Source organism: Ictidomys tridecemlineatus, chromosome 11 (assembly GCF_052094955.1).
Source record: "Ictidomys tridecemlineatus isolate mIctTri1 chromosome 11, mIctTri1.hap1, whole genome shotgun sequence".
Taxonomy (NCBI): domain Eukaryota; kingdom Metazoa; phylum Chordata; class Mammalia; order Rodentia; family Sciuridae; genus Ictidomys; species Ictidomys tridecemlineatus.
This window is the reverse complement of record NC_135487.1, coordinates 12,254,417-12,281,369: the sequence shown is the minus strand read 5'-3', so window position 1 is coordinate 12,281,369 and position 26,953 is coordinate 12,254,417. Positions and strand designations below refer to the sequence as shown.

The window sequence follows — 26,953 nt, the reverse complement described above, 5'->3', positions numbered from 1 at the left end:
TTCTCTTTGTCTCATCCAGACTGTCACCATAGAGGGTTAAATGACTCTCAGGCCCTCTGTTTGTCTGACACTGTCTCTTCTAGGCCTGCTCGCTGGCACAAAGCCAAGAAAGTTCAGCTGACCCCTGGGCAGACAGAGGTAAAGATTGACCTGCCCTTGCCCATCGTGGCCTCCAACCTAATGATCGAGTTTGCGGACTTCTACGAAAACTATCAGGCCTCCACAGAGACCCTGCAGTGCCCACGCTGTAGTGCCTCTGTCCCTGCCAACCCAGGGGTCTGTGGCAACTGTGGAGAGAATGTGTACCAGTGTCACAAATGCAGGTAAGTCAGTGACTGTCCCCAGGCCAGGGCCAAGCACCTTCCTTGTAATTATCTGTTTTAGTTATAAAATTTCAGGGTTGGTGCCTTCCATATTTAGAGGATTATGGGTATGTACAGTGGGTGCATGGATTGGGAGTAGAACGAAAGGAGGCGGAAGAGTGGGGTGTGTGTCTGTGTGTTGCCTATACAATGGCAGGGGTGTGGACCCAGGAAGGGAATTGAGTTTACTTCTAGTTCTACCCATTTTTGTTACCTGGATGGGTACATCATCCTCACCTATTGTTATTGTTTCTTGGGTAATTCCTGTAATTGTTTCCAGAGTACAGATGTGGCATAATCCATCTCCTCAGGCACCTATGCAAACTCTGCCACCCACTGACTCAAATACTTTGGTTCTTCAGATCCATCAACTATGATGAAAAGGATCCCTTCCTCTGCAACGCCTGTGGCTTCTGTAAATATGCTCGCTTTGACTTCATGCTCTACGCTAAACCTTGCTGTGCAGTGGATCCCATTGAGAATGAAGAAGACCGGAAGAAGGTAAGGCCATACATGGCTTAGACACAGGGCAGTGGCTTTGATTTGAACTTTGGCAGAGCTGGTACAGTACAATGTGCTTTTCCTTTAGCCCGTGTTTTCCTCAATCCAGTAAATAATGGGCTTAGGGACCAGCTTTCAGGTGGGAGCGAATAATGGCATAAGTTGCCTCCATCTCATAGTTTGCTTAGGAGTTCAGAGAGGTATTGGTTGGTCTTGAAACTAGAGCCCAAACTTAGACAGGCAGAAAGAAAGCAGAGGATACATCCTGCATTTGTTGCATAGGTTCTTTCACACCAAGGCTGCCAGCTTTCCCTGAGCATTGTGGGTAGTAAAGGGCAGTGAAAAGGGGGGAACCTACTAGGATAACAGCAGAGCCTTTAGCTTGGAGCCAGGGACTCAAGGCTCCATTCTAGCTGTGCTTTTAATTCTTATGTGACCTGGTCTGAATTACTTCTCAGCATTGTTTTTTCTTTTTTTAGTTGTAGGTAGACACAACAGCTTTACTCATTTATCTCTCTCTCGCTATCTCTCTCTCTTTCTCTCTGTGATGCTGAGGAACCAACCCAGTGTCTCACACGTATGAGACAAAGTGCTCTGCCATTGAGCCACAACTCCAGTCCTCGGCATTGTTTTTTGTTGTCTATCATTAAGAAAAATATACCAGCTTCTAAGATTATTGTGAAAAATAATTTCTAAAACATTTTATCTGATTTATGGGAAATGTTTTAGTAAATGGTTGGCAATTGGAATTACTCAGGGAAAGTCATCATGTTGTTGAGTGTTATGAATATTCACGTAGTTCCTATCACTTTCTGAGTAGGCTGTTTCCAATATCAACACTCTTCTGGACAAAGCTGATCGAGTGTATCATCAGCTGATGGGCCATCGGCCACAGCTGGAGAACCTACTCTGCAAAGTGAACGAGGCAGCTCCAGAAAAGCCACAGGTAATCTCAAACTGGAGAGCATTTAGAGAGGGCTTTGGGTCATGATCTGAAGAGTGCGCCTGTGTACAAGTCTTACAGTCACCCTCTTGTGATTGCAGGAAGACTCAGGGACAGCAGGGGGCATCAGCTCCACTTCAGCCAGCGTTAATCGTTATATCCTACAACTGGCTCAGGAATACTGTGGAGACTGTAAGAATTCTTTTGATGAACTCTCCAAAATCATCCAGGTAGGGAATGGGGATAACTTTCAAATGTCTTGTCCAAGTGTCATTGATACTATCTTCAGAGTAGTCTGTTGCTGTCATCCAACAGTTAAGCTCTTGGTGCTGCCCTTGCAGCTGCTGAAGTAGGCAGAGCCACCACATCAAACACCACCTCTCACCTGGTAGATCCTGGCATTCGTCAGAGAGCTGAGTTTATTATCTGTTTTCTTGGCCATTAACTTTTCTTCGTTTTTTGGTTTTGGTACTGGAGATTGAATCCAGAGGAACTTTACCACTGAGCCACATCCCCAACCCGTTTTATTTTTTATTTTAAGACAGGGTCTTTCTGAGTTGCTGAGACTAGCTTTAAACTTCAGATCCTGACTCTCCAAGTTGCCAGCATTACAGGCATGTGCCAACATGCCCAACTGATTTCTTTGTTCAATAGAGGGGTTACTGACTTAAAAAAAAGATAGGTGCCAGGATTCTGTTCCCTCTTCTTCTGATATGCCAGATTTAGGCTACAGTGAGGGTCAGGGCACATCTGCTGCAGTTGACCAGAGTGACCATGTGTCTGTCAATGTACTAGTCTAGTCCTTGAGAGAGGGAAACTGGCCATAAGCAATGAAGTCTTATACAAAGAGAGCACCCATTTTTGCCTACTCCTCAAATTGCTGGTGTGCTGTCTTTGCTACATTTGCATACCTTTCTTTAAAGGACAGTTTCCTGGGAGTTAAGAGTGAGCCTGTGATCAGAGTCTGATTTCTGACTCTGTCCCTTACTTTGGTCAAGCCACCCTTTGTAAGTTTGTTTCTTCCTCTGCAAAATAGGGTTAAAGTATATAACAGGTATGGTGTATGGTTGTTGAGAAACTTCAGTTATACCATGCACATTAAGTTTTGTCCAAAGCAAAACTAATTTTCCAATTTACTTCCGCTTTCTCCTTATTTAGTTGCCAATTTCTTTCTTTGATGTCTTTTCATTCTTAGAAAGTCTTTGCTTCACGCAAAGAGTTGTTGGAATATGACCTGCAGCAAAGGGAAGCAGCCACCAAATCATCAAGGACCTCTGTGCAGCCCACATTCACTGCCAGCCAGTACCGCGCCTTGTCTGTCCTAGGCTGTGGCCACACTTCCTCCACCAAGTGCTATGGCTGTGCCTCCGCTGTCACAGAACATTGTATCACACTGCTCCGGGCCCTGGCCACCAATCCAGCCCTGAGGCACATCCTCGTCTCCCAAGGCCTTATCCGGGAACTCTTTGATTATAATCTTCGCCGAGGGGCTGCAGCCATGCGGGAAGAAGTCCGCCAGCTCATGTGCCTCCTAACTCGGTTAGACCCTGCTTCGTGATTATTGGGCCTGTTAATTCCTACTATCACTGGGGTGCTTCTGGGGGCTCTAAAGGGTACAGAGAATTGTACTGCTGCCTGCCAAATGGGTTAGTTTATCACAGAGGAAATGTGCGAAAACATCCAGGTGTTGGTGAGCAAAGAGAGAGAGCTTTGAAACCCAGGCTTCCTTGCAGACTGTTTATTTGGCTTATACTTTGTTGGTTCCAGTGATGTGTCCTGAGGAAACTCTCTGGGTCTTGGTAAGGGAGGGTGAGAAAGTAGTGGTTTACTTGGACTAAGAAACTCACACGCAAGAAGACAGTGGAGTGGAGGGGCTTAAGCTTAGGCTTTGGAACAGAAAGAATGAGGCGCTGGATATGGTACTTTGTGCCATGTGCCTTGAGGAAATTCCTTAATTTCTCTGAGCCTGTGAAAAGTACTAACAATAGTAGTGAGTGAGTACCTTACAGGCTTGTGGAGGAGAGATGCAGTAGTCAAGTGAGTAAGAACTCATGTTGTGGAGCACTTAGTAGAGACCCACTGTGTGGCATAAGTTCTGAAACATACTGGGTGTTCTTATGTTTACTGTGTGGCATAAGTTCTGGAACATACTGGGTGCTTAGTAAATGTTATCTGCTATGTTATTTATTCACTCATTTAACAGGTATTTATTGAGTATCTGTTGAATGCCAGGCTCTAGGGATAGAGTGGTAAATAAAGTACTTACTCTCATGTGGCCTACGTCCTAAACGGAGAAAGCTATAATAAACAAACAGTGATACAATATAATGTCAGAAAGTAAAGATTGTGAAGAAAAGTAAAGCAGGGATGGTGAGCCCAGGTATAGGAGGACTTGCTGTAGTGGGTAGGGTGGTTGGGGACTCCTCTGAGGCAGGGTGAGGAAGCAGCTGATGCAGAGGCTGAAATGCAGGCTTGTGCGGGGAGTACGGGCAGTGACAGAGAAGCCTGCGTGGCTGGGGAGAGAAGGGTGAAGTCAAGAGGGAAGGAGGGCCAGAGGTTGCAAAGGAGCAGGCCCTACAGTTTTGGAGGCATCAACGGACTTAGGGTTTTATTCAAAATGTGTTTGGAAGCAAGAGAGTGGCATGGTGTAGTTTTATTTATTTTTTTCTTGATGTTAGTAGTAACGGAAATATTACAAAGCACATAGATAGGAAGTGTGGGTGTCTGTAGGAAATTACTTGAGGCAGTTGGAGAAGATGAGGAAAGTCTGGTGTCCCACACAGAAGATAGTGGACTCCTAGATTTGGGAGACTTGACACACTAGACAGCTTCTGGGGGCCCTGAAGATTGGTATGTGGTCCCCAGACATTGGTGTTCTTCCTCACCCAGCATCTGTTCCCAGGGAAGGTGAATGTGACATGTCCCTTTTTATTACAGAGCAGGGTTTTATAAGGCTAAAGCTATAGTCTCGCCCTGGGAAGGAAGTGGAAAATTTTGAGCATAGAGCCCTAGTCATTCATTTTCTCTGGACCTCTTCAGGTGGACAGGGGGGCCATAACTAGTGATGAATAACAGAACTCCATTGCTTTTCCTCCCCAGAGACAACCCAGAAGCCACTCAGCAAATGAATGATCTGATCATTGGCAAAGTCTCCACAGCCCTGAAGGGCCACTGGGCCAATCCAGATCTGGTGAGCAGGCTAGCTGTCCTCTCTGACTCTTCCCTTGTATTCCTTTATGTTCTAGCTTCACCTCCTCCAGCTCCATTTGTAGAGACTAAGGAGGGAAGGAGGGACCCTTTTGGAGAGCTCACATCCCAGAATGACTTCCCAGTTGCACTCCATAGCACAAGGGTCTCCAGTGCTGTTTTTCCTTGATGGAGCTTCCCACAGTCAGACATTAGTTAGGCTCCCTGATCAGAGCTTGGACTGCCCTTTAGAGTCTTCTTGACTCATCTCTCTTCCTACTTGCCTTCTAGGCAAGTAGCCTTCAGTATGAGATGCTGCTGCTAACAGATTCCATCTCAAAGGAGGACAGCTGTTGGGAGCTCCGGTTACGCTGTGGTGAGTTTGGGGAACATCTGGGTCAAGGCTTTTCCAGGAATGGAAAGGGACTCCAAGGTACAGTCTTGGCTACAGAGGAGAGGTGAAGGAGAGAGGACGCTTGGGCAGCCTCTGCTGGGGCAGGTGGCATATGTTTTGTGATTGTGACTCTCTTTCCTGACCATCTTTAGCACTCAGTCTTTTCCTCATGGCTGTGAACATTAAGACTCCTGTGGTAGTTGAGAACATTACCCTCATGTGCCTGCGGATCTTGCAGAAGCTGATTAAACCACCTGCTCCAACCAGCAAGAAGAACAAGGTACTAGGCTGGGGGGCTTTTAGCACTGCGCCCTGCCTGAGGTCTCTGCTTACTTGAACTCATCTAACCTGGATGGGCACCAAGCTGCCTCTCAATTCAGCAGAGATGGGTTGGGATTTTTGAAAAGGAAGTTTAAAGTAATCATTAAAATACATACATATAGGATACAGTACTTGGAAGGACTATGTCTTTCTGAAGTCACATCAGAAGACTTGCAGCTCCCAGAAAGCATTGTGTTTTTTCCCGCCCTTTGTGAGTGTGTCATGGTGCAGTGAAGGAATCCCAGGCCCCCAAATTGGCTTGGTTCCAATCCCACCTCTTCTTTTTACTAGCATTGTGACCTTGAGGAAGTTACTTATCATCCTCAGTTTTCCATCTGTAAAATAGTCTCCACCTTTAAGTTTGTATAAAATAAATGATTTAATGAGTTCCTTGAATCTAAGTTATAGTAATTATAGTAAGGACTGTCTTACTATAATTTTTTATTTCTAGTACTTAATGTGGTATCTAGTATATAATAGGTGCTCAGCGAATCATTCAATGAATGAATTAAGCTAAGCTTTTTTTTTAAAAAGCATTTTTTTAGTTATAGGTAGACACGGTATTTTTATTTTTATGTAGTGCTGAGGATCAAACCCACTGCCTGACACATGCTAGGCAAGTGAGCGCTCTACCTCTGAGCCACAAACCCAGCCCTTTAAGCTAAGTTTTTATCCTAAAATAACAATAGCTGAGCCACAGGTTGACCTGCTTATACAGCTTGTAGAATATGTAGGCCTTAATTCTTTCTCTTGGGCATGCCTGAGGCTGTGTGCCTCCAACCCTCCCTGGGTTGGTCCTTAGGCCCTTCAGATTCCTGCTGCATCAGATGGACCATGGCTTTAGCAAGTGGGAGTGGTGGTGGTGGTGGTGGGTTATCTTCATGGCAAAAGATTGCTTTGTGATACTGTGCACTAGGGGTTGTGGCGAGGCATCACACAATTTCCTGTGTTTCCCTTGTCCTGATCTAACCCACCTGTCCTCAGCAAAGACAGGGCTAGAGCACCATCATTTCTTCCCTTTAATGAAAAATTATTTCCCCAGAGCTGATTCCCAGCTAATACAATTAGTCCTTGATTGGAAAGAGGAACCTCACCCCCAGTATAACTGTCATTTTTTTCCACCATGTGAGGCAAAGGAAATTTTCACAGAATAACTTACTTCCTAAGTACCAAAGCACAGTGTTGATGTTTGCCTTTTGTTCCGGTTTTTGCTTCACAAGACGTTCCCAAGACTTTCAGGGCATCTGTGTAGACAAAGCTGTTTTCTGGTTAGTGATGGCTTTCCACATCCTGTAAAATGTGCAATGAACCCTGGAAGGTCTGTGCTTCTGGGAACTGCAGATTAGCCTTGGGATGGAGATCAGTAAATGTGGTTGTAGGACTCTCCATAGGAAGGCAGCTATACCTTCTGCACTGTAGAAGCCAGTGATCTTAAGCTCAGTGTAGAGTGTATGTCACCTGTCACTCCTTAGGGGTCACTGTCATTTCATTGGAGCTAGGGTCTTGAACTCTCTCACCTCTGTCTACTTGCTTCCTCCAGGATGTCCCTGTCGAGGCCCTCACCACAGTGAAGCCATACTGCAACGAGATCCATGCCCAGGCTCAGCTGTGGCTCAAGAGAGATCCCAAAGCATCCTATGAAGCCTGGAAGAAGTGTCTTCCCATCAGAGGTGTGATTGTCCAAGATGTGCAGAGCTCCTTCCTCCTGCCTTGGTCCTGATGGCACCCTTTTTCGATCATTTCTTCATACTCACCTATCTCTGCAATCCTTGGTCTTTCAGGGACAGATGGCAATGGGAAATCCCCCAGCAAGTCAGAGCTCCGCCATCTCTATTTGACCGAGAAGTATGTGTGGAGGTGGAAACAGTTCCTGAGCCGCCGTGGGAAGAGGACCACTCCCTTGGATCTCAAACTAGGGCATAACAACTGGCTTCGACAGGTGAGTGGCCGCCTCCTGGGTCCCTTGCCCTCCATTCCCTGGTCTCAGCAGTGTGTGTTTGCTCCTCATCATGTCTATCCTGCTTTTCCTTTGCTGTTCTTGTTTCGTTTCAAATGATAGAGCCTCTTAATTAGAACCACCAGCATGGGGGACTGGCCAAAACAGAACTGTTCATCTGCCTTTCTTGTCAGACTCGTTGTGCTGTCTGCCCCTCTCTGCTTAAAGGACTAAATGTCAGCACTGTGCTCCTTTCCTCTGTCCTTTCTGTGTCTGCTTTCCTTCCTTCCCCTTTCTTCCTAGCTAAGGTTTTAAAGGATTGAAGTCATTATATGCTTTTCATTGATTAATAAAATAAATACTTTGTTTAAATTGAATTGCAGGTATGCCCAAAAAGAATGACCAAAGTTTTGCTAAGAAAAATGCTGGCTTCACCTTTTCTCTTTTAGTCATCTTAGGTATATTCTCCAAATTATTTGGTGGAGAGACTTCCACAAAGAAGGGGGGCTTTTTAACAGCCTCTTTCTCAGTCTGCAGCAGTGGGTCCTGTGTTAGCTGGTGACTTGAATTTTTAGCCCTTTCTTAGAGAGCTTCCCAGAGGACTTCTGGATGGGTGGCGGTTGGATTGCCCTGCTGGGGCATGTGAAAACAGGGCGTCTTCTGAGCTGGTCTTTTCTCATGTCCTGCAGGTCCTGTTCACTCCGGCAACACAGGCTGCACGGCAGGCAGCTTGTACCATTGTGGAAGCTCTAGCCACCATCCCCAGCCGTAAGCAGCAGGTCCTCGACCTTCTCACTAGGTATATATTTCAGGGTGGGACGCAGAGGGTGGCTAGATTTCATCTAGAATGGTTTCCCTGTTCCCAAGTGAATCACTGATGAGAGCTTGGAAGCATGTGTGTGTATAACCCTCTCCTTGCCTATCACAGAAAAAAACACAGGGTAAAAAGCTGCATTTTATTATTATTATTAGTAGTAGTAGTAGTAATGGCAGCAGCAGTAGCAGCTAGAATTTATTAAGATCTTATGGGCACATAAATGGTTAGCATGCATTATTGTATGCAATCTTTGTAGCATTAAACACCAAATATGAATGCATTCATTCCCTGAGGTGCTCTGAAGTCTTTCCAGGTTGCTCAGATGTCCTCTTCCACCTTTAGAAGGAGGAGAAAGAGAGGCAAAGCAGAAGATGTGTAAGAGAGAGTATTGGGTCTCTCAGAGCACTTCTCTAGCGATGTCCTGTCTCTTGATGTCAGTTACCTGGACGAGCTGAGCATAGCTGGGGAGTGTGCTGCTGAGTACCTCGCTCTCTACCAAAAGCTCATCACTTCAGCTCACTGGAAAGTCTACCTGGCAGCTCGGGGAGTCCTGCCCTATGTGGGCAACCTCATCACCAAGGTATTCTTCCCCCTTGCAGCGGAGCCCTTGTTTCCCTAATTCCATCAGTTCTCCCCCCCCCCCCGCCCCCCTTCTTCATTTAATTGCAATAGGGGATAAAGATGGTATTTGAAACAGTGATGTGTTTTGGTACTGGGGATTGAACTCAGGGGGACTCAACTACCAAGCCACATCCCCAGGCCTATTTTGTTTTTTATTCAGAGACAGGGTCTTAACTAAGTTGCTAAGTGCCTCGCCATTGCTGAGGCTGGCTTTGAACTTGCGATCCTCCTGTCTCAGCCTCCTGAGCTGTTGGGATTACAGGCGTGTGCCACCGCACGCAGCCTCAGAGTTCTTTTTTGTTGAGGAAAAATATTTGTTGAAAATATTATTTTCATGACTTAGCATTATTTGTTTCATGGTTGTTGGTATTTGTATCAATGGTCTGTTGGCCATTGAGGCTGCTTCCAGGTTTAAGCAGTGCCCTAACAGCATTGCAGCTGCCCTTGGCTTCTTGGAAAGCAGCCCCAAGACTTAGAAGAAGGAGATGCAACTCCTATGTGCCTTGGTTGGTGTTACAAGCTCCTTGGGGTAGCAGTGGAGGGGACTGGGATCATTGGCAGTGCTGTCACACTGTGCTTATCATCCTGTTTAGGAAATAGCCCGCTTGCTGGCTCTGGAGGAGGCTACCCTGAGCACTGATCTGCAGCAAGGCTATGCCCTCAAAAGTCTCACAGGTAGAGAGAGCCACCTGGCCCTTCTGTTAGGGCATCCTGGGTATGTTTTAAGGACTGACACTTAGTTTCTGGGTGTTGAGTCAACTCTCTTCCCTCTTGTGTTGACCATGGTGCAGTTTTAAGCTCTGCATTTTTCTCCTCATTGATGGCTTTGCACTTGTGAGCTCCCATTCACTAGTGACCAGTGACACGGGCCTTCCTTGCCTATATTCTCATCAAGAGCTCTTGCAGCAATATTTTCCTCTCCCCACAGGCCTTCTCTCCTCCTTTGTTGAGGTGGAATCCATTAAAAGGCACTTTAAAAGTCGCTTGGTGGGTACTGTGCTGAATGGGTACTTGTGCCTGAGGAAACTGGTGGTGCAGAGGACCAAACTGATCGACGAGACACAGGATATGCTGCTAGAGATGCTGGAGGACATGACCACAGGTAGCACTTCCTGGGGGCTGGAGCCCAGGCTCACACACCCCTCCTAGACTGGCAAAGTGCATGATTCTGATGTCCCCAAGTGCTACAGAGCTAGAGAACAAGTGGCAAACATCTCTCCGTATTCAAGGACAGAAACCTATCTCTTAAGAGCACTGGTTCTTAGAGCTCGGCTCTGTCAATTTGGACTTAATATGTTGTGCTGTAAAGCAGGAGAAGGGCAGGAGTTCAGTTTAGTCATTTTTTTTTCTATGTGTAATCTGTTTAATCTATCATTGAGTTCTTTTAGTTCTAAATTTTGTCTTTTGTTTTTTATTCATGTCTCCCATCCCTTTTAATAGCCTTTAAGCATGTTAAGCACATTTGTGTCTGATAATTCTAAAATTTGAAATTTTTATGGATCTGATTCTGCTGTTTATTATTCAGGTTCTTGTATGATACCTTAAGACTTGTTGTATTTTGTGATTCTTTTTTTTTTAACTTATGACCTTGTTCTCAGGTTATTGTGGAAATTCTTTAGTATTCAATCCCAAATGGATTTCTCCAGAAAGAGTTTTATAATTGCTTCTGTGAAGCATCCCAGGGCACTGCCATTTCAGAGCTACCTCAGAGGAAGCCCTCAGTTTCAGGTTGTTCAGTCTTGGGAAGCAGAAAGTTGGAGCCACACACCCCTTCAGGCAATGGTTTGTTGTGGTTTTCAGTGGAGATTTGCACCCCTACTCAAATAATGCCATAATTTAAGGAAAGACGATTTAGTGTCTGTTATTTTGATGATGCAAGAATGAGAGGGTTATTTCCAGTTGTCCTATATGTCAAGAGTATAGCTCTTTTGGGACCACAGATTTATGTGGGTGGTGGTTGTGAGGTGGTTCCTGCTGCACTCCTGTGCCGGCAGGTCCAGGGCTCTCTATATAGCTTGAAAATCTGGGTAGATTGTGGAAATCAAAGCTCAAGGCCAAAACCACTTTGGTATTTTGCTCATCTTCCTGGGTTCCTGATTTCTCAAGAATTTTGGCTTTTGATTCTTCTTGTTAGTATAGTAGTTCACTGATACATATTCATTTAACTTTTAAAAATTGCTTTTAACAGTGGGAAGTAGGGAGTAAGTCAGGGAACCTCTCTTGCTGTATTATCCAAAATGGAAATCCTTTTTAAAAAGAAAATATTTTTTTTTAGTTGTAGTTGAACACAATATCTTTATTTATATATTTTTATGTGGTGCTGAGGATCGAACCCAGAGCTTCACATGTGCTAGGCAAGCGCTCTACACAACCCCAGCCCTGAAAATGGAAGTCCTTTTGATGCCACTTTCTTCATGCCATGCTAAGCTGGCTGGTGACCTTACAGTGCCACCCATTTAAACACCATATTTCTCCCCATCATGTGACTTAAAGTTCTGTTTGGCTTATGAGGTCAGTCTACCTAATCTTTTATAAAGAAGCTTAAAATTGGAACTGTCCTTTGATTTGACTGGAATACAGTCAGGATTATTATTTGACCTTGTCCCGAGATCTGTTTTTGGCAAGGGGTTGCTAAGTTGAATAAGGCATAGTTCTCTCGATAAGGAGGTCCTACCCTCAGAAAAAGCAGCACATATACAGAACCAGCCATGAGGCACAATATTGATTTGGGTATTCAGGATGTCTAATCAAATGTGTCTGAGTTTAAAACAAGTCAGCATCAGATTTCCAGTTGAACTATTGGTGTTGCCAGGTAGAATACTTAAAGACTTAGCAGGCAGAAAGGATGTAAGTGATGGTACTTTGTTGAAAGCCTTGTCTCAGTTCATGTGGGTGAAGCTTTTTCCTAATTGGCCACTTTGATTTTGGCAGGTACAGAATCAGAAACCAAGGCCTTTATGGCTGTATGCATTGAGACAGCCAAGCGCTACAATCTGGATGACTACCGGACTCCTGTCTTCATCTTTGAGAGGCTCTGCAGCATCATTTATCCTGTAAGCAGCATGGTGCTCCCTGTGGCCCTTAGCTGTCAGCACAAGCCATGGTGCTGAAGCCTCTTGGGGATTCATGAGAGTCTTGGGGAATGTTGCCACCTATGGACCTTCAGTCAAAATTGTAGGAAGATCCCCTGACACAAGAGCAGAAAAACCTCATGTTCTTAATGATGGCATATCAATGGTCTTCCTTGGTCTTACTTCCTAGATTCTAGGTCAAGATTAGTCTTTATTTTTTAATTACCAAAAAATCCCATTGCTTATCAATCCACCATGCTATTTGAAGAAGCAGTTTTGAGTGAGTATAAAGGTATCCTTCCTCCTTCCCTCCCTCCCTCCCTCCCTCCCTTCCTTCCTTCCCTCCCTCCCTCCCTATAGCCCCTTATTCTGTGGACATCTGCAACACATGTGTCTTTTCTCTCTGGCTTGAGCTACATGGAAGCCCAGTGTGAACCCAAGACCCCTTCCTGCTATTGAGGAAGACATGAGTCTCCTCAGACAGCAATAAGAGGGCATTGGGGCTGGGTTTACAGTGTCATATAGTGTTGTGTCATATAGAGAGGTCCTCTCCACAACTTCAGGGTCATCAGTGATGCAGTCACTGGTCTTGTCTAGCCTTGCATGAGATGAGCATGTCACTTCCTCTCTGCTTTAGTGTTAGGCTTCCTCTCCTCGTCTACCTGAGTATCAGAGAAGATATTTGATATTTAAGGCTATTTGGATTGTATGTGGCCATTTAGAATGACCTCTGAGTTTTCTGTCCTTTATGTCTCTCATGTTTAAAGGCTGAATGCATTTGGCGTGTTCCCTTGAGGGTCCATAGAACAAGGTAGCATGGTATAAATCTCTCCTTCCTCTGTCCCTTCTGATACATCCTTCTCTGTCTCCTCTAGGAGGAGAATGAAGTCACTGAGTTCTTTGTGACTCTGGAGAAGGATCCCCAACAAGAAGACTTTTTACAGGGCAGGATGCCTGGGAACCCGTATAGCAGCAATGAGCCAGGCATTGGGCCACTTATGAGGGATATAAAGAACAAGATTTGCCAGGACTGTGACCTGGTGGCTCTCCTGGAGGATGACAGTGGAATGGAGGTAATCAGGGAAGATAGTCTGCCGGAGACTAGTAGGAGTGTGGGCTGGGATCAAATCCAGCTGATTGTTCTAAGTAGCTAATTAGCCCTGGGAAGAGAGTTGACTTCTGCCTCCTCATCTATAAAGTACGGTTAATGATTCCCACTCTCTGCCTCCCTGGGTTTTACCGGTAATTACCTATGAATGGCTCTGCCCAAGGCATGGAATAAGCAAGTGGTTAATGGCTGTTGGTTATAGTGGTGATATGTTTCATTATCATTGTTTGCTTCTGGCAGAGATTTCTGAGAGATTCCAAGTTAATGGTGCTCCCAGAATCCTGGCATTTTAGTGCCTATTTAAGTTTGTAGCCCTGTGTCTGATATTTTCTGGCAGACAACCTCTTGCGTCTGGTGTTAAATGTACATCATGGCCAGGCATGGTGACACATTCCTATAATCCCAGTGGCTCGGGAAGCTGAAATGGGAGGATAGCAAATTCAAGCCAGCCTCAGCAACAGCGAGGCTCTAAGCAACTCAGTGAGACCCTGTCTCTAAATAAAAATACAAAATAGGGCTAGGGATGTGGCTCAGTGGCCAAGTGTTCCTGAGTTCAATCCCCAGTACAAAAAAAAAAAAACAAAAAACATTGTGTAGGACACATTGAATAAAACGAAAAATTGCCTTTTCTGGTACTAAAGTGGGCTCAAAATAGAAGGTCCTCAGCAGGGTTTCTAAACTGGAGTCCATGGTTGGGTTAGGGTGTTTGTCCCTGAGCAGGTGTTTGATGGAAAGATCCATGACACACGGAAATTATAGATTATGAACCACTGCCATGAAGTGTTCTTTGATCTTGAGACTTACTTGCCTTACAATTAATTTGGAATAACGGCCTCATCTTTTCCCTTCAGCTTCTAGTGAACAATAAGATCATTAGTTTGGACCTTCCTGTGGCTGAGGTTTACAAAAAGGTCTGGTGTACCACAAATGAGGTATGTGCTTATTTTCTTGCTTGGAGGTGTGGGTGTCCTTCTCTGACTCAACAGACTTGGACCAGGAAGAGCCATCACATATCACCACTTACCCACCTCGGAAGAACTCTTAGGCATTTTGTTTTCTCTGTTTTATGGGGCATCAACCAGTTATCTTGTCTGCTTTTGGAAGCATCTGACTAATGAAGATCAAAGAGCTTCAAGAGCATTTTCTGCCTTGCAAGGTCTAGAATCCCAAAGATTTGAGGCCAGGTGGTGTTTTTTCTGAGCCCATGCTGTGATGGGGAATGCCGGCTATCTTGAACTTTGTATCCTCTTAAGAATTCAGCTTTCACAGGCACACCCCCTATCGAAAGCTGGGTCAGGAAGCATTGTTCCTGTTTTATTCCTTGGGGAACTGAAACTCAAATAGGCAGTTGTTCTCAAGGAGGGGAAAAGGAAATGAAGGAAATACAGTACTGTGGTCATTTTGGTCACCTTGATACTTTTTGTCCTCTTAGGAAAGTCAGACATTTTACTTCCCCTTTCCCTTTTTTGTGTTTCTTTCTGTTTTCCTTCCTTTCCTCTCTTTCTGTGTCCCTTCCTTCTTCATTTTTCTGTTTCTATTCCTTTTCTTCTTTTGTTTCTGCTGGGGCTCTTCAGTAAACATCAAATGTTTAACTTAGTTACAGCAAAGTAGTGTACTAGTGAAGCATAGCAAACATCTTTGTTTTGTGCTCTACCACTGAGCCACATCCCTGCCCCTTTTATTTTGAGACAGAGTGTCACTAAGTTATCTAGTCTGGCCTAGAACTTGCCACCCTTCTGCCTCAGCCTTCCTTTCAAGTAGCTGAGATTGTAGGCATGCACTATCATGCCTGGCACAGCAAACTTTTTAAAATACTTAGTCCCAAATATTTCCGTAGGAAAATAAATTGGCAATATACTGTGCATTTTTGCCCCTCTCCTTTCTGTCCTCCCACTATGCCAGGAATCCTGGTCCCTGTTTCTGTTGCCAGTTAGGTAAATGTAGCATTATTGACAGAGTGACAGTCAGAAGACTGTCCCAGCCATTGTACCTTGCCCCAGTGACTTATTAGAATCCAAATAGAACAATACAGGCTTAATCTCCAATGCATGTTAATAAATAAATAAATAAATAAAAAATAAAGATTGGGCACTCTTGTAAGTGGTGGTGGTACACCAAAGAATGCATGTGAGCACCTCCCTCAGAACCATGAAGTCATATTTAAGTTGAAAATCATTCATTCTTCATGTTGGTGTGCTTACTTCACTGAGGGGTTCTGGAAAATTCCAGAGTTCATGATAGTTTTGTATCTGGGTCTTCAACTTCCTGTCCCTTCTCAACCCTCCGTCTGCCTGATAAATAGCCCATCTCTTTAGTTACTTTCCTGTGCTCTGTTTTCTGTGGTGGTTTTCTCTGAAGAGTCCTCACTGGGCTTCCCTAGCTGGAGGCCCTTAAAGAACTGGCCTTTCTGACAGGGGCTCTTGTCTTGAAGCTGTGCATAGAGTTGGAAACAGGCAGATGGCATTGGGGTGGTGCCCACTTGCCACTCAATCCTAGAGCATGTCGTTGAGCTCCTGCTTCTCACCTCCAGACCAAGTGCACCTGTGCTGGGGAGCCCAGCCCAGTGCCTGGCACCACATGGATTCCCACAGGGGCTTATTCCCAACCGTTCTAGTCAGGCTGTGGGTGTTAGCGTGGAGCAGTCTGGTCAAATCCTCTCCTTGTGTGGTGACATGGAGATTTCACACTCTTCCAGGTAGAGACTGATGGGTTCTCATTTTTCCCTCAGTGCCTGAGACCTGCATTGAAGCTCTTTGATGTAAATGAACTTGCTTGACGTGATTCTTTGGGTAGTAGTCCCAGGAGTTGGAGTTTTTCCTGAGCAAGGCATAGGCTTAGATTTAGAATGGGGCTTACGGCTGGATAACTGAACAAGCTGTTGAGCCTGGTACAAAAGGATAGTGTAAAGTGCTTCATTAGCATAGGACCTACTTAGCCCTTAATAAAAAGGTGTGAATGAGATTACGCATAAAGTCTACGTGATGCTTACCCTGCAGTGGACACTGGGCCGCCTCCTTTCTCCTAAAGAATTGCAGTGCTTTTTGAGACGGGGCTCAGGCCTTGTAGAAAAGCAGAGGTGCTTCATGTTGCTGGGCATTAAGCCTAAGAGGTGCTGGATCCTTTGCATTTTTCTGGGCTTATTATAAGTGCTTTTCTCCAACTTTCTCTGCTCAGGGAGAGCCCATGAGAATTGTTTATCGAATGCGGGGGCTGCTGGGCGATGCTACTGAGGAGTTCATTGAGTCCTTGGACTCCACCACAGGTAATGTCCCTTCCACCTGCAGTGCTGCACATGGACTTGGGGTTTCAGACGCATGGTCCTGTCCAGGAACTTGGGTATTCTCAACAAATACTCTCTTATACTCTGCATCAGAGCTGTGGATTTACCTCTCTATGGAGGAAAATATAGACATCAGGGCCTGATTTCATCACATCTGAAGATTGAGAGTGATCAAGCTTTTAGGGCGAAAATGCAGTTAGCAATAAATTTGAGTTTAGTTTTATTTTTGTTCGGGTTTTGTTTTGTTCTCCCAATGGTGATAGTGATTGTTGTAGTTTCCTGTTTGAATAAGTGATTTTAATTGACTTGAACCTTAAGAATGATTTTTGGAATGATGTTGTGTAGTCTAGTATCCAATATTAACCCTTTTTTGTGGCTGTCTTTATTGGAGATAGGGAAAAGGACCTTCTGCTCTCAGCCCAGGAGAGGGCTATTGCATTCAGGGGATTCTGATTTATTCCCATCTTCACCTATCTCCATTCTTCGTGGCTTTCCTTTTCTTCCAGATGAAGAAGAAGATGAAGAAGAAGTGTACAAGATGGCTGGTGTAATGGCCCAGTGTGGGGGCCTAGAATGCATGCTTAACAGATTGGCTGGGATCAAAGACTTCAAGCAGGGCCGCCACCTTCTAACAGTAAGTTGTGGGCAGCAGGGCTGGGATCAGCCTTTCTGCACTGGGAACTCTGCAACACAAAGCTATGGCCATTTGTGCCACTTAACCCTAGAGGGCAGCATGGTGCCATGGACCAGCGAAGAACCTGATAGTTCCCTACACACTCTGAATCATTGACCCCCTACTCCTCTTTCCCGGCCTGCTCCCCCAAAACCCAGTGTCATGGCAGCCTCTAGTACTTCTTTAGTCATCTATGGAACCAGTAATCTCATTATTTTCCTCCAAGTAACTGCACTATGTCAATCATCATTAATAATTTTTTTTATCGCTTTTTAAGTGGGTCTTGTAATGTAACTAATTTCTCACATTGTAGGATCTTGTTTGGAGGTTTTTCTGGCTATTTTATTAGTCAGAATTACAGGATTCCAGAGGCACCACAAATATTTCACTACTATTTTTATCCCTAGAATATACAAGGCTAAATATTATCATGTCTGTTTTAAATGACCTGCCTGGTGCTTAAGCTCCCATAGTCTCTAGGAACTTTGGCATCATTCTGTTTACCATTGGTTCAGGCTCTTAGTGTCAGAATTTCCCCAAGACAGAGTATCAGTACTCATCCCATTAGGAACCTGTGTCACTGCCATCATTTAGGGATGATAGAAATAAGCCCAGCTTCTGGGTGTGGCCTCTGGAGAACATTGCTGTTTTAAATGCCAACCTGTTAAGAGCCCTGCCACCTTACCATGTCTCCTTTGTGTTCATTTCCCCTGCGTTTCAGAAGGAGTACCTACTGATTACACATAACCCTCTGAGACTACATTCCTGCTGGTCCCCATATCTTACCCATGTGGACACTCTAATGGGCTTTGATTTGCTTCTCTTGTCAGGTGCTGCTGAAATTGTTCAGTTACTGTGTGAAGGTGAAAGTCAACCGGCAACAGTTAGTCAAGCTGGAAATGAACACTTTGAATGTCATGCTGGGAACTCTAAACTTGGTAAGAAGTTGGCTTCAGATGATGAAGAGGGAGCATTCATAGCCCTAGGTCGAGGCTGGGGAGCATCTTCAGTTCTGGGCAAGGTGAAATGGACTTGCAGCCTCTTCAAGGCCTCCATTCTCTCTGACTGACTGGTAGAGAAATGTGGGTCCTTCAAGTGCCTCCTCCCTCCTGCTAACTTTTGCCTATGCTCTTGCTAGGGCACCCCAGAGCTTCCTTGTCCCTTTTCTGAATTCACATGAGAGGAAGGCAGTCCTTGAAATAGTCCATAAGCCACACCAATAGAAAAGTAGTACCCTTCTCCTCTGGGCACCCAAGAAAGAGACCCGCACATTTTCATTATTGTCAAAATCCCACATGCTTGGCTCCTTTTCAGAACAGGCACTTGTGTGTATTCACACAGTTTCTGGGAATTAAGGCCATGTAGGGCATCAGATGTCATCAGCAATGGTTGTATCCTGAGAGTGTCTGAGTCTCTTCTTCTACAGGCCCTGGTAGCTGAGCAGGAGAGCAAGGACAGTGGGGGTGCAGCTGTGGCCGAGCAGGTGCTTAGCATCATGGAGATCATTCTAGATGAGTCCAATGCTGAGCCCTTGAGCGAGGATAAGGTAAGTATAGGGCCCACTCCCTCCCTGACAGACACTGGGAACTTGCCCTGTCTCATTACCAGCAGTAGGCATGTCTGTGTCCAGCCAAATTGAACCCAGAATGACCCTCTCAAGTCACAGGAATGGCAAGATTTAACTATGGGAACATCATTATCTTAGAGCCTTTGAAATCTTTGAATTCAGAAGAAACATAGCTGCTAAGGATGTTCTTTCACTAAAACAGTGCTCCTTGATGGAATCGGGGTATGTCTTAGCTGATAGTCAGGGACCTTTGTCAACTGAGGATACCTTAAGCCCAGAGAAATGAAATGAGCTGTTCTATGCCTTATAGTTGATCACTGGTAGATTCAGGCCTAGAACACAGTTCAGTTTCTCTCCATTGTCTCCACCTACAACTCTCTCCATTCTTATTGGTACCAGTGATTTGGCCAGAAATATGCCCAGATGGATGTTCAGCCCTCTGGATTCTCTGGGAGGAGGGGAGATTGTACTAATTCATTTTGACCACCTGAGATTGTTGAGAGACCATCACAGAAACTTAGAAAGTAATTTATCAAGTGAAACTCCTGCTGTTTATAATTGCCCAGGAAGTGTTAAAAACTAGTTCTTCTGTGTCTGATGGGAATGGATGACCTTATGGGGTCAGCTGTTGACTACACAGTCCTGACTTCACCCCCACTTCTCTTTTGCAGGGCAACCTCCTCCTCACAGGTGACAAGGATCAACTTGTGATGCTCTTGGACCAGATCAACAGCACCTTTGTCCGCTCCAATCCTAGTGTTCTCCAGGGCCTGCTTCGCATCATCCCATACCTTTCCTTTGGAGAGGTGGAAAAAATGCAGATCCTGGTAGAGCGGTTCAAACCGTACTGCAACTTTGATAAGTATGTGAGAGTCCCCACAAAAGCCTAAACTAGTTCTGTGAGACCAAGGAAGGAACACTGAATTTCTGTTGGATTTTTATGTCCCCCTTCTGGCTTTTAAGGAGCTCAGTCTAGTGGGGGAGGCAACAATTGAAATATATTGTGTTAAAGTAGAGCTGGCTAGCAGACAAGGTGAAGTATGTGAGATGGAAAGGGGCATGATAAGGTGGAGCTGTGTATACAAAAGCTTGAAAATGCAAAAAAAAAACCGGTGTGAGTTTTGGCACATAGCAGCTAAGAGGGAGAGTGGCATGGTCAGGTCCAAGGATTTTTATCATGATGGAGTTTGGACTAGAGGTGGTTGGTGATAGTTAACCAAGAGAATGACGTGGTGGGTTTTTGTTTTACCTTCACACCTTCAGATTCTGCTCTCTGCTCCTAGGTACGATGAAGACCACAGTGGTGATGATAAAGTCTTCTTGGACTGCTTCTGCAAAATCGCAGCTGGCATCAAGAACAACAGCAATGGGCATCAGCTGAAAGATCTGATCCTCCAGAAGGGAATCACCCAGAATGCTCTGGACTACATGAAGAAGCACATCCCTAGTGCCAAGAAGTGAGAAGCCCTCCTCCAGAGACTGGGTCTTCCCTCCCTGTCCTTGGTCTTTTCTGTCACCATCGTGGTGCAGAGCTTCATGCCCATTGCTCTTCTGGGAGACTTCCCTCCCCTTCTGGAAACTATCAGGGTGACCACTCAACAACTGCAGAGTCCTTAAGGAAAAGATGGCAGCTTTTTTGTTTCTATTCAGGCTCATCACTTCCGCCCATTTTTTAGGTGGATTATTTAATTTTTTTTTTAATGTTGAGTTTTGAGAGTCCTTAGGGTTGTATTTCTAGGCTGAGCTGGGTAGTTCTTATCAAATCTTTGTGACATTCTTAATGGGTCTGGTTTAAATCAGTAGTGGGAAAGCCAGATGTAGTAGTGCAGGTCTATAATCCTAGTAACTCAGAAAGCTGAGGCAAGAGGATCACAAGTTCAAAATGAACACGCATGCTCTGGGAGTGTAAGTAAGCCAGAATGAACGACTGACTTCCAAGTGCTTTCTGTTTTGCAGTTTGGATGCTGACATTTGGAAAAAGTTTTTATCTCGCCCAGCCTTGCCATTTATCTTGAGGCTTCTTCGAGGGCTGGCTATCCAGCACCCTGCCACCCAGGTGAGTGGCTAGTGTGCATGTGGACCTTGTTCTGTAGATAGGATGTGTGGTGGGAGGGAGCTATTTACTCTCTTATATCTATCACCAACTGAACAAAGAACCGCTGATGTGATTCTACCCAGTTCCTAGAGTAGAAGGGACTTTTAGGAGTCATCTAGTTCTCTCTGTGCAGAGGGAAGTAATTATATTTGTGATTTCCACCTTTGCTTAGTCTTAAGTAAGGTTTCTTGTCTCATGGATCAGCTGTATAGCATTTGAACTATGAGGGTCATGACTTGGCCAGACTGTAAAACAGTTATGACTTCTGACCACAGTTTCTGGGACATTCACAATACCATTGCCACCATTTTCTGCTGTGCCTCAGGCAGCTGAAAACTCTACCAGGGGAGGTCCGTCCATTCTACTCAGCCCGTTCCTGATCTCTCCCCACTGGGCTGAGGTGTCTGTTAATCCTTCACAAATCCTAACTGGCCCCCCAAAGCAGGTAACCAGGGCTGGGTTTTTTGTTTTTTATTTCCTCCAAACTTCATTTTATATAACTAGAGATTCATATGCAGTCATTAAATAATACAGGGAAATGGTAGGTACCCAGTCTTTTCCAATGAAGGCATCTTGCACAACTACAGCATGTGTCACAGCCACTGTTAATCCTGACAGTCAAGATACAAGACAAATTCATCACCACACGGATCCCTCTTGTTACCCTTTTGTAGCTACATCCATTTCCCTCTACGCCCCTGCCAGGAGACACTGGAGCTGATCTGTGTTTCATTTTTATAATTTGTCATTTCAGGGGTTGTCATGTGCATGGAATCATACTGTGTGTAACCTTTTGGGATTGGCTTCTTTTACTAAGCATGATTTTCTAGAGATTGACCTGGCTGTTGCCTGCTTCAATACATGTATTCCTTTTTATTGCTTCACAGTGTTCTATGGTAGAGACAGAGCCCAGTCAGTTTAATCGTCCACCCACTAAAGGATAATTGGTTGTTTCCAGTTTTGGACTATTACTTATGAAGCTGCTGTGAACATTCAGGTGCAGGGTTTTGGGTAAATTTAAGTTTTCAATTTCTAAGAAAAATGCCCACTAGTACAGTTACTCAGTTGAATAGTAGTTGCATGTTTTGTTTACAAGAAATCAAAGATCCCTATAGCAGCATGTGTGTAGTCTGGTTTCTCTGCATCATTACTAGCAGTTGGAGGCTGTGTTGATTTTCCGCCTCCTGCAGAAGTGCAGTGACCTCTTGCTGCTGTGCTGGCTGTGTCTCCCTGGTGGCTGTGCTGCTGCACAGGTACCCCTTTCCATGTGCTTCATGTGTGTCTCTTTTTCAGTGAAATGACTTTATATCTTTTGCCCATTTTTTTAGGTGGATTATTTAAATTTTTTTTTAATGTTGAGTTTTGAGAGTCCTTAGGGTTGTATTTTTTTTAATGTCTATAATGTTCTATATTGAAGGTGGTTCCAATTTCTTATTTGATGCTCTGTTCTGATAACTCGCTCCAAAAATGTGATAATTCTATTAAAGATTCTTCCAAGTGTTCTACTCCAGTCTTTATTGTTCTAAACTCTTGTTCAACTCAGTACAGATTGTCACAATTAGCTATTTTTGTAGAGATGATTTTTTGCAGTAAGGTTCTTCCCATACATTGTTTTCCGTTGCTATGAGGAAGCTCTGTTTTGCAGAGGACTAAGTCAAGGAACAGCTATGATTGAGCCCTGTAGTCTCCAATCAGCTGCTTCCTGGGCTTGCTTTCATTATTAAATTGAATTCTTTTCTTTAGAGTAAAACTTTATCTAGTTAAATGCTTGGCATTCATAATTTTCTTTCAGAGGATTTATTGAGCAGCTGTCATGTCTGGTACTGGGCTGAGCTAAGTTGCTGAACGAGATGTTCAGTGTGCCTGATGGAAGATGGAACCAGAAAAATAGTAGTGACCATGCAATGAGATAGATGTGGTGTGGAAGGGGACAAAGGGAAGAGGATTTTTAGGAAGAGAGAGTGATACCTGGAAAGGCTCAGAGGCAAAAGAAAGCTTGAAGCATCATAAGAAACGGAAGCAGTTGTGTAGGACAGGGGAGGTATGGCAAGAGCTAACAGTGAGCCCAAGAATATTCTCCAATGAGAGGAGTGTGCATTTTCTCTAGTGGGCAGTGCCTGGCCATATTACAGAGAAGACCCTGAAGGGAGGTGAGACTGGAAGTAGGCTACTGTCATGGTCAAGGGGAGTGCAGTGGCAGCTTGGACTAGTTAGTAGACTCAACAGAGACCTGGGAGGTAGAATAATGGATTTAGAGACTGTGCACATTGAAGAAGCCGGATGGATCAGGAACACTGCTCAGTCCCTGGATTGGGTGTCGAGGTGAATGGCAGTGTGGTGCAAGGAGGTGGTGGACCCAGGAGGTTTGAGAGTGTGTGGGAAATATTCTTTAGCATACATTGTGGATGTTTGTTCTGTCCTCTTTGCTGAAATGTGAACTGACAGCAGTCTTTTGTTTCCCTGTCACCTAAAACACTCCTTCACACACATATACATCCATGTGCACTCACAGTAGATACTCAGGGTGTTAAGTTTGGGGCACCTGTGGGAAAAGTTCAATAGAATTTGAAATATGGGCTCAGCTTATAGAAGCATGAGACATAAGATAACATGTAATTTTGCTGAGGTGCAATTTAAAGCATAGCTGCAGTGAGAGTAGATTTATGAGCTAGCAGATGATCTGAGTTTTGCAAGTTAGCTTTGTTGTTTTCAACTTATTGTCAGATATATAGTCATTGCTATCAGTTCATTGGTGATGGGGTGGTGGTGATGCTCAGTGAGCACACCTGGTGGCCTTTTCCAGGCACTATCTTCCTTGGGTGTTCTGACATCCTCCACAGCGCCTGATGACCAGTGCCATGGTACTGTGACTTCCAACCTTCTCCAGCATGGGGGTTGATATCTGTTTTTATTTGTTTTTTTATTATCTCTGCTCACACATATACTAGTTGTGCCTCTCGTATCCCTGGGTTGAGGAAGCTGTGCCCTAGGTTCAGAGGGCCCGGAGGGTTCCTGGATGAAGAACCTAAGAGCAGTGTGTCATGAACCACAGTGCCTGCCCTGCCTGGCGGGCTGCTGCTTCTCTTGTCAGGATAAGAGGCCCTGCTGGCCCTGTTCACTCTCATTGTGCTAGCTATTTTACATGGGCCATTTGATTTTTAATTTTCACTTCCACCCTGGCATTATCCCTGTTTTACAATTGGAAACACTGAAGCTAAAGATTGTAGCAACAAGCGAAGGGCAGTAGCAGAGCCACCCTCCTTCCATGTGTCAGTATGGAATCAGAGGGTCTCATTGCAGTTGAGCAAGTGACAGATTGTGTGTATTAGTTGATTTTTCAGATCTTTATGCTCCTGGGAAGAAGGCTTGTCTCAAGAGTTGGATACATGTATCTCTCTGGTCTCTCTCTTATCTCTCTTATTGGCAGGTTCTGATTGGAACCGACTCCATCACAAACCTGCATAAACTGGAGCAGGTGTCCAGTGACGAGGGCATTGGGACTCTGGCAGAGAACCTGCTGGAGGCACTGCGGGAACACCCTGATGTAAACAAGAAGATTGACGCAGCCCGCAGGGAGACTCGGGCTGAGAAGAAGCGCATGGCCATGGCGATGAGGCAGAAGGCCCTGGGCACCCTGGGCATGACGGTAAAGCCACCTCCTCGAGTCCTGGGTTGACAATGGTGCAGGTGAAGGCAGGACAGGAGGAGGCAGGAACTAAGTATACTGGTACCTCAGAGGTGTGACTGCTGTTCTGCTTATAGATGGGGTTCAGGGTTGACTTAGCAAAAGTTAACAAAAACAGTAAAAATACCATTGGGTATTGAGGATTTGCTGCGTGCCAGGCACAATGCTGGAACACCTTACTTATAAGATTTTTGTTTAAACCCTCAAATGATTCTATGAGTTGAAAGCATTATATTCATTTTTCCACATGAAGAAATTGAGAAGTTAGTAGGTCAAGGCACAAAACTAATTGGTTGACAGGGTTTTGATCAGGATCTGTTTGACACAAAGGGCTCTGTGCTTCACTATCCCATCTTAGAGGAAGCAGTAATCCTAGAAGAGCCTTGTCCCTGCAAACTTGAGTGTCAGCAGTTTCAACAATCACACTGTAATGGTGGGCCAGTCAGAATGCAGCAGCTCTTCCCAGCTGAGACCTGGCATTGCTGGAACAAAGAAAGGGGGCTTTTTTTGGTGGCAAATGGAAGTACCACTTGGAGTTCCCTTTGGAAGTTTTCCTCTGCCTCAAGGGTTCCTGTAGGGAGGGGAGAATAGCAAAAGAATCTGAGTCTGAAGGACTTTGCTCTTGATGTTAACAGTGTTTAAGCGTCCCCAGGTCAGGGTGGAAGGACATGTGAGAATCCCCTTCTGACATGCTACCTGGGTTCTCTTACAGACAAATGAAAAAGGCCAGGTAGTGACCAAGACTGCGCTCCTGAAGCAGATGGAAGAGCTGATTGAGGAGCCCGGCCTCACATGCTGCATCTGCAGAGAGGGATACAAGTTCCAGGTACCACTGCTGGGCAACAGTTGGCCTCAGGGACATGGGCTCTGAGGGCATGGTCTGGCCTCATTTTCAGGCGGTGTCCCTTTCCTGCAGACCCTATTGTTCTTAGCCTGGGGTCAAGGCTGTATGCTGTCCTCTTTTAAAGGCAGGAAGGCACACTGAACATCATCATCATTGATGACAAATAGCACCCACTGGGTTCCTTCTGTGTGTGAGGCCTCAGGCTCAGAGCTCTGTGTAAACTGGGTAATCATGTCTCAAATGTAAAAAAAGCCCCAGTTTATGGTCAAGAAAACAAAGGACACATGGTGGAGCCAGAATTCCAGCTGGAGCTGCTCTGACTCCAGACCTGGGATCTTCACAGCACACTGTGCTGCTTTCATTCAGGATGATGAGGGAAAAGATCAGAGCCCCCACTTTCCAAGCATATTCAAGCTAGATTAACCTGAAAGGAGTAGAGCAGCAGGTGACCTATTTCTCCCCTGAAGGCCTAGAAGGTGGCCTCTTCCTCCCCAGCATGAACTAACCACTCTCAGCACCCAGGGTGTGGAAGGGCAAGTGTCTCTGTTGGTCCTGCTGTGCTGCAGCTTCCTCAGCACTGCCTGTCAACTCCTGAAAAGCAGGTGACTTATCAAGAAAGCAGCACGTCCTGCATTTTCAAATGGATGAGACCCGGAGAGAAGGATGGCATGGGCTTGCTTCTCTGCCCATCTGCTCAGCCCCTCCTGTGGGCTACTTTCATACCCCTTCCCTAGGCTGTACCTAGCTTGGTGCCAAACCCACAGCTGAGGTGCCAATGTTTTGGTACATTTCTGCTGCTATATGTAACAAAATGTCCAGATCAATCTGTAAAGAACAAAGATTCATTTAGCTTATAGTTCTGGAAGTCCAAGAGCATAGTGCTGAAATCTCGGTTTCTGGTAAGATCTCTTGGGCAAAGTGCAAGGATATGGGGGCCGGGGCGTCCAAGAGAGGCACCAGGCCCTCTCACGACACCCCTCAGGGAACTGCTGGTCTTTGTGAGGGTGGAGCCCTGGCCTGATTGCCTCTTAAAGATCCCACCACCCTCAACCCTGCTCTGAGGAATTACACCTCAGCTTGATTTTTGATGAGAATAAACCATTTTCAACCAGAGCACCTGCTCTTCTGTGCACTTCCCTGCGTAAAGCAGCCTAATCCTAGGGCATTGCCTGGGAAGGAGGACACTCAGTTCTCCTCACTCTGTTCTACCTCCTTCCTAAGCCTGAGGTGGGGTTTTCTCCTCATCTCTCCTCTCTTATCATCTGTTGTCTTTGCAGCCCACAAAGGTCCTGGGCATTTACACCTTCACTAAGCGGGTAGCCTTGGAGGAGATGGAGAACAAGCCCCGGAAACAGCAGGGCTATAGCACCGTGTCCCACTTCAACATTGTGCACTACGACTGTCACCTGGCTGCTGTCAGGTAGGCACTGGCTTTTGCAGAGTGGCTCCTTCAGCAGGTCTTCCCAGAGCCTCCCTTTTCTCTCATGTATGCTTCTGCTCTGGACCTACATTATTTCAGAGGAGTGGGCCACTTCCCTAAAGCCCTGGA

At 45.2% G+C, this 26,953-nt stretch overlaps 1 protein-coding gene across 12 annotated transcripts in view; it reads left to right on the top strand.

Moving 5' to 3' along the window:
* Nucleotides 1-26,953, top strand: part of Ubr4 (ubiquitin protein ligase E3 component n-recognin 4) — a 127,829-nt gene that overhangs the window by 89,567 nt on the left and 11,309 nt on the right. For all 12 annotated transcript variants that reach the window (XM_078025447.1, XM_078025445.1, XM_078025442.1 and 9 more), the window contains 27 exons: nucleotides 84-323; nucleotides 725-863; nucleotides 1,684-1,809; nucleotides 1,908-2,036; nucleotides 3,002-3,345; nucleotides 4,906-4,996; nucleotides 5,284-5,368; nucleotides 5,539-5,666; nucleotides 7,248-7,377; nucleotides 7,489-7,646; nucleotides 8,333-8,442; nucleotides 8,899-9,040; nucleotides 9,675-9,756; nucleotides 10,010-10,183; nucleotides 12,013-12,134; nucleotides 13,028-13,225; nucleotides 14,112-14,192; nucleotides 16,435-16,522; nucleotides 17,047-17,174; nucleotides 18,044-18,151; nucleotides 18,640-18,759; nucleotides 19,452-19,642; nucleotides 20,064-20,237; nucleotides 20,737-20,836; nucleotides 24,303-24,521; nucleotides 25,273-25,386; nucleotides 26,682-26,824. In XM_078025447.1, the coding sequence (XP_077881573.1) occupies nucleotides 84-323; nucleotides 725-863; nucleotides 1,684-1,809; nucleotides 1,908-2,036; nucleotides 3,002-3,345; nucleotides 4,906-4,996; nucleotides 5,284-5,368; nucleotides 5,539-5,666; nucleotides 7,248-7,377; nucleotides 7,489-7,646; nucleotides 8,333-8,442; nucleotides 8,899-9,040; nucleotides 9,675-9,756; nucleotides 10,010-10,183; nucleotides 12,013-12,134; nucleotides 13,028-13,225; nucleotides 14,112-14,192; nucleotides 16,435-16,522; nucleotides 17,047-17,174; nucleotides 18,044-18,151; nucleotides 18,640-18,759; nucleotides 19,452-19,642; nucleotides 20,064-20,237; nucleotides 20,737-20,836; nucleotides 24,303-24,521; nucleotides 25,273-25,386; nucleotides 26,682-26,824 (3,864 nt within the window). The remainder of the gene's footprint in view (nucleotides 1-83; nucleotides 324-724; nucleotides 864-1,683; nucleotides 1,810-1,907; nucleotides 2,037-3,001; nucleotides 3,346-4,905; nucleotides 4,997-5,283; nucleotides 5,369-5,538; nucleotides 5,667-7,247; nucleotides 7,378-7,488; nucleotides 7,647-8,332; nucleotides 8,443-8,898; nucleotides 9,041-9,674; nucleotides 9,757-10,009; nucleotides 10,184-12,012; nucleotides 12,135-13,027; nucleotides 13,226-14,111; nucleotides 14,193-16,434; nucleotides 16,523-17,046; nucleotides 17,175-18,043; nucleotides 18,152-18,639; nucleotides 18,760-19,451; nucleotides 19,643-20,063; nucleotides 20,238-20,736; nucleotides 20,837-24,302; nucleotides 24,522-25,272; nucleotides 25,387-26,681; nucleotides 26,825-26,953) is intronic.